The following is an 11,150-nucleotide window of genomic DNA, read 5'->3' as shown; positions in this document are numbered from 1 at the left end:
CACACACACACACACACACACACACACACACACACACACACATTTTAAAAAATTAAATATTTTTTTTAAAAAAGAGAGACTAGGCACCTGTTCTTTGGTCACTTAAAAGCAGTTGTTATTTCTTTCATTTTTCTTTTCCTTTCCCCGGAAATTAAATCTTTATAAGATCAGAGAACCTTTATTTTAATAACTAAAAGAAGATAAAGTGAAAATACATGATACGAGGTCCACATATGCAATTCCAACATGCTGGAGACAAAGGCAAAGAGGTTGGCATGAATTTAAGGCTAGCCTGGTATACAAAACAAGTTTCAAGCCATATAGGCAGGACTAAACTATGAGATTCAGGAATGAGAGAAGAAAGTGTATATATATATATATATATATATATATATATATATATATGAGGAGACAGTACATTCCATTGATAAAGTATTTTAAGAGTATTTGCCCTTTGAAGTATATATAATATTAAACATTTGGAATAGGAGAAAATAAAGAGGTTTTATATGTAAAGTTAAAGACATTTTCCTTTAAAAAAAACCCTTTTAAAATAGTTTTGCAATTTCTTTATGTTTGTGAGGGATAGCAATTCATTATCTTGAGGCTGAAGGATGATATTTTACTTTTCCTTGTTTTTTTTTTTTTAAATACAGATGTAACTCACATATCTTGGGATTCATCATTTTAATATGCAGAGTCTTGTGGGTGATAATGTGTTGAAGAAGGTTGTACAACCATCAGCATTAAGTATGTGTAAAACTTGTATCCCTCCTAAAGGAAGTCTTGTACACCTCAAGCTCTGTCTCCATCCTGATAATCAGTCCCCTCTTTTTGTCTGGACTTGGTTATCTTGGACATCTCCTAGAGAAATGCTTTAGGGGAGCTTGTTGAGGAGCAACCCAGCCAGAGGTTGCTAGAACTTTCCTTTGGAATATTTGTTTTCACCTCCATAATTTGTGTCAGAGAACAGGCAGGAGCTCTCAGAATATACCAAATAAATTAGATGGTACCATTAAAGTCTGACAAAAAGGTTAAAACCTAAGAGGAAAGAAAGGAATTTCATCCTGACCTTCAAGAAGTTAAATATCTGAGTCTGTACTCCTAAAGCTGTTTACAGTCCCTGCAGATATTCTGTGCACTTAAGAAAAAAAGTATTACACCATCACCATTAGTCTGCTGCTGTTGGGATAAGGAGACTTTTAGCTATTAAAAACTTACTAATACTACTTCTCTTTATATTTTCAGTGGCAATTCTGAGTATTATTAAGTTGACTCCATATATATGTACATACGCATGTCAGATATCATGGTATACATCAGGCTATTTAAATAAGCATTTAATTCTCACTTTGAAACTGATGAGAATGTATTTTCATTTATTCTCAGTAGCGATCTTTGTGTTGCTTACTGAACAAAACCAAGGAGTACTGCGTTGCACCAGGTGTTAAGAAAGATAGTCCCTACTTTTGAGAAACTCAAACAAATAATCAAGTAAGATTTACCCAAATTATATATGATAAATGTTTGTTATTTTGGCAGTGCCAGACTTAGTTCATTATTTTATTTTCAGGAAATAATAAAAACTATTGTCATAATGAATGTTTATTCAAATAAATATGTATGTAAAGTCACATAATGATAAAATTTGGGAAAAGTCTATGCTTTATAAAAAACCATGTGTCCAAAACATCAGTTCTTTGGGCAAAAACTGTACTTTTATAGCATTGGGGCAGTGGTAATTACTATATCATCATTACTAACAGGGATATACAAACCCCTCTTTCCACAAATCAAAGTCACAAATATGAATTTCTCCCCACACTTTCCTCAGTCACACATACAATGATTTTAATTTTATAACTGCTCAGAATCCATTAAATAAAAATACAAACTGTGTTTCTTCAGGCACAACTGATGGAAAAAAAACAAATGTGATCTGCTTCATAGAAGTCCCACTCCCATCCCCCCAAGAGAGTCATAGTGCTGTTAAAGAACCAATTCACACATCCTTACTTACATTTACTGCCACCAGGTGGGAGACCAAAGCTCATTTCCTGGGAATCAGAACAGTTTAGAAAGGGAGGACCAGATATGTTACCTTGTAACCCTGGTAGCTACTGGGAAAGAAAACATGAGGTACCTTTTCATAGTTTTATGTCTGCAAAGAATTGCAGCTAGTAGGTCCTAAAACCTTACTGCATGCTCCAAAGAGAACAGAGTACACTCTGGAAGATGCTATCATCCATCTATCTATCTATCTACCTACCTACCTATTTCCTACCTATCTCCTGCCTATCTATCTATCTATCTATCTACCTACCTACCTACCTATGTCCTACCTATCTCCTGTCTGTCTGTCTATCTATCTATCTATCTACTACCTATTTCCTACCTATCTCCTGCCTATCTATCTCTATCTATCTATCTATCTATCTATCTATCTATCTATCATCTATCTATCTATCTATCTATCTATCTATCTATCTATCTATCTATCTATCTACCTCCTGTCTGTCTATCTATCTATCTATCATCTATCTACCTACCTACCTATTTCCTACCTATCTCCTATCTATCTACCTACGTACCTACCTATTTCCTACCTATCTTCAATCTATCTATCTATCTATCTACCTACCTACCTACCAATTTCCTACCTATCTCTTGCCCATCTGTCTGTCTGTCTATCTATCTATCTATCTATCTACCTACCTACTACCTATCTCCTACCTATCTCCTGCCTATCTATCTATCTATCTATCTACCTATCTACCTATCTCCTGTCTATCTGTCTATCTATCTATCTATCATCTATCTACCTACCTACCTATTTCCTACCTATGTTCTATCTATCTATCTATCTATCTATCTATCTACCTACCTACCTATTTCCTACCTATCTCCTGTCTATCTATCTATCTATCTATCTATCTATCTATCTATCTATCTATCTATCTACTGCCTATTCCCTACCTATCTCCTGCCTATCTATCTATCTATCTATCTATCTATCTATCTATCTATCTATTTATCTATCTCCTGTCTGTCTATCTATCATCTATCTACCTACCTACCTATCTATTTCCTACCTATCTCCTGCCTATCTATCTACCTACCTACCTACCTATTTCCTACCTATCTTCTATCTATCTATCTATCTATCTATCTATCTATCTATCTATCTACCTACCTATCTACCTATCTGTCTGTCTATCTATCTATCTATCTATCTATCTATCTATCTATCTATCTATCTATTTATCTATCTCCTGTCTGTCTATCTATCATCTATCTACCTACCTACCTATCTATTTCCTACCTATCTCCTGCCTATCTACCTACCTACCTACCTACCTATTTCCTACCTATCTTCTATCTATCTATCTATCTGTCTATCTATCTATCTATCTATCTATCTATCTATCTATCTATGTATCTATCTATCTATCTATCTGTCTATCACAATGCCAGCTAGCAATATCACTGGGGAAAAATTTGCAGTCATATTCAGCCACTTGTTTTTGCCTCTTCTTTTGAATTTTCAAGCTAGTTTTATGCTTACTTCAAAGGATACTGAGACTTGTATTGTTTGTGATTGTGTGTGGTGTATGTGTGACTTTATGTGATGTGTGTGTGGTATGTGATGTATGTATGATGTGTGTGTATTTCTGTGTATGTGGTATTTGTATGTACATGTCTGATGTGTGTGTATATGATAAGTGTGTATTTCTGTGTATGCTGTGAATGTATTTCTGTGTGTGGTTTATGTATGTGTAGTGTGTGTTTGTGTGTGATGTGTATTTCTGTGTGAGTGGTGTGTGGATATGTATATTTGTGTATGATGTGTGTGCTGTATATATGATGTGTCTGTATAGTATGTGTACATTTCTGTGCTTGTGGTATATGTATATGTATTTGTGTGTGATTATGTATTTCTGAGTGTCTAATTGTGTGTGGTATGTGTGTTGTGTTTCTCTCTGTGTTACTGTGTGTGGTGTGTGTACAGATGTGGTGTTTGTATGTCTGTGGTGTTTGAATGTGTGTGTACTGTTTGTGTATATGTGTATATGATGTATGTGTGTTTATGTATGTGATATATGTGGACTGTGTGTCTGTCTGTATTTGTGTGTTCAGGGTGTATGTATTTCTGTGTATGTTGTGTGTATGTGTGTGTTAATGTGTGTGTTGTACGTGTATGCATGTGATGTGTGTATGGTGTGTGTATTTCTGTGTGTGGTATGTGTGTGTGGTATGTGTATGTGCATATAGTGTGTGTCTGTGTGTATGATATGTATGTTTGTGTGTATCTGTGTGCGATGTATGTGTGTTTCTATGTGTATTTTTGTGTGCATAGTGAATGTGTGAGTTGTGTATGTGTGTGTGAGTTGTGTGTGTATGTGTGTGTGACATGTGTATGGACAGTTTGTGTATATTTGTGTGTGATGTGTATATATTTCTGTATGTGTGGTGTGCATGTGTGTGTGTGGCGTATGTGTATTTCTGTGTAGCATGTGTATGAATGTGTTTGTGTGTATGTGTGTTTGTGTATATCTGTGTGTGACATATGGATATTACTCTGTGTGTGGTGTGTGTGTATTTTTGAGTGATGTATGTATATTTCTATATATGTGGTGTGTGTATGTGGGTTTTGTGTGTGGTATGTGTGTGATATGTGTGCTGTGTGTGTATATGTGTGTCTGTGAGATGTATGATTTGTATATTTCTGTCTGTAGTATGTGTCTGCATGTGTAGTGTGTTTGTGTGTTTGCATGTTTCTGTGTATGTCTATATGTGTATATGTGTATGATATGTGTGAAGTATGTGTTTCTGTGTATTTGTGTGATGTGTGTGTTTCTGTGTGTATTTCTCTGTGTGTAGTGTGTGTGTGTGCAGTGTGGCTGTGTGCATTTTTGTGTGATATGTGTATATTTCAGTATGTGTTGCATGTGTATATGTGTGTATGGTGTGTGTATTTCTGTGTGTGTGTGTGGTACGTGTATTTTTCATGATGTATGTGTGTATGTATGGACTGGGTGTATGATGTGTTTATATTTCTCTATGTGTGAGTGTGTATATGTGTGGTGTGCATATTTCTGCGTGGTGTGTATGTGATATATGTATGGTGTGTGTATGTGTATAAGATATGTATGAGTGTGTGTTTGTGTGTGTGTATTTATTTGTGATGTATGTATATTATTGTGTGAGAATTTCTGTGTATGTGCTGTATGTGTGTGTGGTGTGTATATATGTGTGTAATATTTTGGTGTGTATATGTGCGTATGGTATGTGTAGTATGTGTATTGTGTGATGTGTATTTGTATGTTTGTGTTTTTATGTAGGTGTGTGGTATGTGTGTGGTGTGTATGTATGTATATTTGGTGTGGATGCTTGTGTGTATGGTGTGTTTGTGTGCATGAGTAGTGTGTTTGTGTGTATGTGTTTGTATGTGTGTATGTATGAGGTGTGTGTGGTATGTACGTGTGTTTGTTTGGTGTATCTGCTTAGGTGCATGTGAGGTGTGTTTGTGTATGTGTGTGTGTGTGTGCTTGTGTGTGTGTGATGCATGTGTGGTATGTATGTGTATGACTGTTTGGTATATGTGTGTTCGTGTTTAGGTGTGTGTTGTATGTGTGTGATGTGTGTTTGGTGCATATGCATATATATCTGTTTGGTGTGTGTACTTGTATGTGTGTGTATTTGTGTGCATGTGTGGTGTGTTTCTGTGTATGTGTTTTTATGTGTGTGTGTGTGTGTGTGAAGCATGTGTAGTGTGTCTGTGTGTACATCTGTTTGGTGTGTGTGCTTGTGTTTATGTGTGTTGTGTCTATGAGTGGTGTGTTTGTGTGTGTGTTTGTGCATATGTGTGGTATATGTGATGTGTGTGCTGTGTGTGATGCGTGTGGTATGTATGTATGTATGTCAGTTGGGTATGTGTATTTGTGTGTAGGTGTGGTGTGTTTGTGATGTGTATGTGTACATGTCTGTTTAGTGTGTGTGTTTGTATGTATGTGTGTTTGTGTGTATGTGTGATGCAGGTGTGGTATATATGTGTGTATGTCTGTTTGGTATGTGTTCTTGTGTGTATGTGTGTTTGTGTATATGAGTGATGTGTTTGTGTGTGTATGTTTTTATTTGTGTATATGGGTGGTGTGTGTATGAGATGCATGTGTGGTATATATGAGTGTATGTCTATTTGGTGAATGTGGTTGTGTGTATGTGTGGTATGTTTGTGTGTATGTATTTGTGTGTGTGTGATGTGTATGTGGTGTGCATATGTGTATGTCTATTTGGTGTGTGTGCTTGTGTGTATGAGTTGTCTGTGTGTATATGTTTGTATGTGTGTGTGGTGTATATGTGTGATGCATGTGTGTATGTCTGTCTGGTATATGTGCTTATGTAATTATGTGTTTGTGTGTGTGTGGTATGTGTGTGATGTATGTATGGTATGCATGTGTATATGTCTGTTTGGCATGTGTGATTGTGTGTATGTGTGTTTGTGTGTATGTGTGGTGTGTTTGTGTGTGGTGTGTGTGTGGTGTATATGTCTGTATGTCTGGTGTGTGTGCTTGTGTGTATGTGTGTTTTGGGGTATATGTGATTGTGTATGTGTGGTGTGGTTGGTGTGTGGTGTGTGTTATGCATGTGTGGAATGTATATATGTATCTGTTTGGTGTGTGTGCTTGTGTGTATGTGTGTTTGTGTGCATGAGTGGTATGTTTGTATGTATGTGTTTGTGTGTGTGTGTGTGGTGTGTGTGATGTATGTGTGGTATGTATGTGTATATGTCTGTTTGGTGTGTGTGCTTGTGTTTATGTGTGTTTGTGTCTATGAGTGGTGTGTTTGTGTGTAAGTGTTTGTGCGTATGTGTGGTATATGTGATGTGTGTGCTGTGTGTGATGTGTGTGGTATGTATATATGTATGTCAGTTGGGTATGTGTGTTTGTGTGTAGGTGTGGTGTGTTTGTGATGTGTATGTGTACATGTCTGTTTAGTGTGCGTGTTTGTATGTATGTGTGTTTGTGTGTATGTGTATTGTGTCTGTGTGTATGTGTGATGCAGGTGTGGTATATATGTGTGTATGTCTGTTTGGTATGTGTTCTTGTGTGTATGTGTGTTTGTGTATATGAGTGATGTGGGTGTGATTATATGTTTGTATGTGCGTTTGGTGTGTGTGATACATGTGTGGTATGTTTGTATGTATGTATTTGTGTATATGTATGTAGTGTGTGATATGTTGTGGTATGTATGTGTGTATGTAGGTTTGGTATGTGTGCTTGTGTGTATATGTTTGTGTGTATGAGTGGTGTGTTAGTGTGTATGTGTTTGTATGTGTGTGGTGCTTGTATGATGCGTAATTGGTGTTTATGTGTATATGTCTGTTTGGTGTGGGTGCTTGTGTGTATGTATGTTTCTGTTTTTGTATGTGTGTTTGTGATGTATGTGTGGTGTGTATGTGTGTCTGTCCATTTGGTGTGTGTGCTTGTGTGTTTGTGTGTTTGCATGTATGTATGGTGTCTTTGTGTGTATGTGTCTGTATGTGTGTGGGGTGTGTGTGATGTGTGTTTGGTGTGTATGTGTTTATGTCTGTTTGGTGTGTGTGCTTGCGTTGTTTGTGTGTATGTGTGGTGTGTTTGTGTATATGTGTTTGTGTGTGTGTATCTGGTCCTTGTGTGATGCATGTGTGGTGTGTATGTGTGTGTGTCTGGTGTGGGTGCTTGTGTGTATGTGTGTTTCTGTGTATGAGTGGTGTGTTTTTGTGTATGTGTTTGTATGTGTGTATGGTGTGATGTGTGTATGGTGTGTTTGTGTGGTATGTGTGCTTGTATGTATATGTGTTTGTGTGTATGAGTGGTGTGTTAGTGTATAGGTGTTTGTATGTATATGAGTGGTGCATTTGTGTGTATGTGTATGTATGTGTTGTGTGTGTTGTGTTTGTGAGATGTATGTGTGGTGTGTATGTGTGTATGTCTGATGTGTGTGCTTGTGAGTATGTGTGTATATATATGTGGTGTGTTTGTGTGTATGTGTTTGTATGTGTGTGGTGTGTGTGTGTGTGTGTGATGTGTGTTTGGTATGTATGTGTTTAGGTCTGTTTGGTGTGTGTGCTTGTGTCCATGTGTTTTTGTGTGTATGTGTGGTGTGTTTGTGTGTATGTGTTTGTATGTGTGTGGTGTGTGTGTGTGTGTGATGTGTGTGTGTGATGTGTGTGTGTGATGTGTGTGGTGTGTATGTTTGTATGTCTGTTTGGTGTATGTGCTTGTGTGCTGTGTTTGTGTGTATGTGTTTGTATGTGTATGTGTGTGATATGTTTGTGATGTGTGTGTGGTGTGTATGTGTTTATGTCTGTTTGGTGTGGGTGCTTGTGTGTATGTGTTTTTATGTGTGTGCTATATGTGTGATGTGTGTTTGTGTGTGTTTTTCCAAGCTTTCCTCAAGGAGGCAGTGTTTGAGAATATTCTTACCCCACCTAATATGGCAACCTATTTGTATTGAATGTTAATATACAAGTCAGCTTGTAAATTCTACTTGCTTGAAAAGACTGCAGAAGAAAACGGCTATATTGCTGAAGATCAGCTGTTGCCAACTGCACCAGAGGGCAACTGAAAGATAGCAGAGAAGAATTGAATTCCTTAATAATGTGAACATTTACCTAGATCTTTTGTATCCGTGAAATCTCCAGGAGCCTTCATTAGTTTATCTTCAGGCCCTTCCTGATGGATCCTTAGGGTTCCTAACTCTACAGATAAGTGAATCAACAAATGCCTCACTCTTCTGAAGGCAAACTCAACCCCCTGGGGTCTCTGTCTCCTATGAATGCTGTCTCATGCCAGTGAGCCACCCACCCAGTATATGTCAACAGGTACCATATAAAGGAAACTACCCTGATTACCCTTGCCTTCATTCTCCCTGTCTGGCAATAGATAGTTTCCAGTCAATCTGGTAAAATATGCTTTCACAGCTAAGGAGGAATTATTTTCACTGAGGATTGGGAAAAAAAATGGTCCTGGCCCCCCAGCCTGCCTTCCTGAGATCAAAGAGAGAATGCCTCAGAAGGCCATTCAGGTAATTAAGGAGCCAGACCCCCCCCTCCCCTGTTTTCAGCCTAGTTCCCAATTTTTCACTTAAGATGGCCACAGGTCAGGTGATTGTTGCTCATCTCCCACTCACCAGCTCAGTGCAGACCTTTCTAAAAAGACAACAGCTAGCCTCAGGGTTAAGGTGGTCTCCCTGTGTGGCTGCCCACCCTCCTTTTCTTGAAATCTCAGTAAGAAAGAATATCTGCAGGAAAGAGAAAGATTTATTCCCGAGATTTTGATTGTTTTTTTCCTTGTCGAAGTCACCATCGTCCTATTTTATTTATTTAAATAAATCCCCAGCCCTTTGTCTTTTTTCAAACTTTCACTGTAGACTTTATCATTGCAGATATTTGGCTATTTCACGATGCCAGTTCTACCCCCAAAGCCCCGCATTCTGCATTCTACAAGTGTGCTGTCAAACAGCAGCAGGATTTTCAAGACGTGTCCCTGCCAAGCAGCTTCTTATGCTGTCCTTATTGGCATGTTGCTTTATCTGCTTGTGCCTCTACCTGTGTGTGTGGTTTTTTTTTGGGGGGGGGGAGCTAAAGTGAGGCATACATTTAAACCTTGTTGTGATTTTCACCGTTTTAGACTATGGGGACCAGAGACAAGGAGAAAATCAGATACCCTGGAGGTAAACATTGAAAACCTTCCTTGCTCCTCTGGCATGGACTGGTGCCAAAGGACCCTTCATTCATTCCCCCCTCCCCCCAGATAAGTGCAATGTTTCACAAGGAATTGCTGTAGACGGGTAGAGATGAAAGTTGTGGTTCACATGCTCTGCTCGCAAAACCCAACTCGTGTTTTTCACATTTGCTAAACCAGGACTGCAGTACTATTCCAACTGGTCCTGCTTGGGATGACAGTTGCCCGCTTGTGACGCCGCGCGTCACTGTATCACTGTGCTTGCACCTACCTGCTGGGAAATCCTGCAGAAAGACAGAATGGTGGATCCAACGCAGGCTCTCCCCCTCCTCCCAGCGAACCTTGCCCTTCCCCTGCAGTGCGCGTGGGCGCCGCCCTTCCCCTCACCTCTCCCTGGAGTCCCAGTGCCCAGCAGTGGACAGAGGCACCAGGCACTTCCCTGGAATGTCTTCTGCTGCATCTCAGCTGATGTGCCCCCTCCTCCTCAGTGGTAGGGAGGGGGCCAAGCAGGCAGAGGTTCTGCAGTTTGGGCCTCTGCGGCAATGACTGTGGCAGAGGTGTGTCCCATCTCCCTCCCCCCACACAGTGTCTTCCACTTCAGTACCTCGAGCCAGCCCCAAATACTTCAGGTATCTTGCATTCCCCGGGGTGCTTTTCAATGCTTTTTCAAGATATAGGTGCCCACTGCACTGTCACTTCCTCCTATGGGGGAAACTGCTCTGACTCCCACTTCTGCTATCACCTCTTTTCCTAACCCCAAGCAGCCTACTCTCTTTTCCCACATGTTGCTTCCCGCCTGCCAACCACTTCCCGCTTCCTCGCCACTTCCCGCTTCCCCAGGTCTCCCATTCCCACATCTTTCTAGCCAGTGAGTGGTAGCCAAACGGATTCAAGGGATACCCGGGGTCTAGCAAACTCCTTAATCATCCGACCTAGCCTTGCCCCCCGCCCACCCACCCCCGGGGGTCTTTTTCTTACCTTTATTCTGGACCACGTTATTGGCGATTTGGGCGACGGCAATGGCAATAGCACTGGAGATGCCATTCCACTTTTCTCTCCAGGAACTACCTGCAACAGATGTAGCGCTGGACTCATCTTTAGACAGGACTCTGGAGTTGGCTCTGGCCAGGACTCTGGGGCCCTCTCCATGGCAGGTTCTGGGGCTGGTTCTAGGGCCAGCCCTGTGTCAAGATCTGGGGTAGGGTCTCTAGTCGGTTCTGAGGTCAACTCTAGGGTTGGCTCTGGGGCAGGTTCTGGGACCAGCTCCAGGGCCGGTTCTGGGACAAGTTCTGGGGCCGGCTCTGGGGCCAGCTCTGAGTCTGGTTCTGGGGCCGGCTCTGAGTCTGGTTCGGGGTCTGGCTCTGGGGCCGGCTCTGCGTCTGGTTCGGGGTCCGGCTCTGGGGCCGGCTCTGCGTCTGGTTCGGG

General features: G+C 40.3%; 1 protein-coding gene across 1 annotated transcript in view; it reads right to left on the bottom strand.

The window, feature by feature from the left end:
- Nucleotides 1-11,135, bottom strand: part of Dgkk (diacylglycerol kinase kappa) — a 122,053-nt gene extending 110,918 nt beyond the window's left edge. Inside the window, exon 1 of the mRNA XM_031371869.1 lies at nucleotides 10,704-11,135. Coding sequence (XP_031227729.1) covers nucleotides 10,704-10,874 — 171 coding nt within the window. The 5' untranslated portion in view covers nucleotides 10,875-11,135. The remainder of the gene's footprint in view (nucleotides 1-10,703) is intronic.
- Nucleotides 11,136-11,150: the final 15 nt, after the last annotated feature.

This window comes from Mastomys coucha, chromosome X (assembly GCF_008632895.1).
Source record: "Mastomys coucha isolate ucsf_1 chromosome X, UCSF_Mcou_1, whole genome shotgun sequence".
Lineage (NCBI taxonomy): Eukaryota > Metazoa > Chordata > Mammalia > Rodentia > Muridae > Mastomys > Mastomys coucha.
Note: the sequence above shows the minus strand (reverse complement) of the source record. Positions and strands in the feature narration are given on the sequence as shown.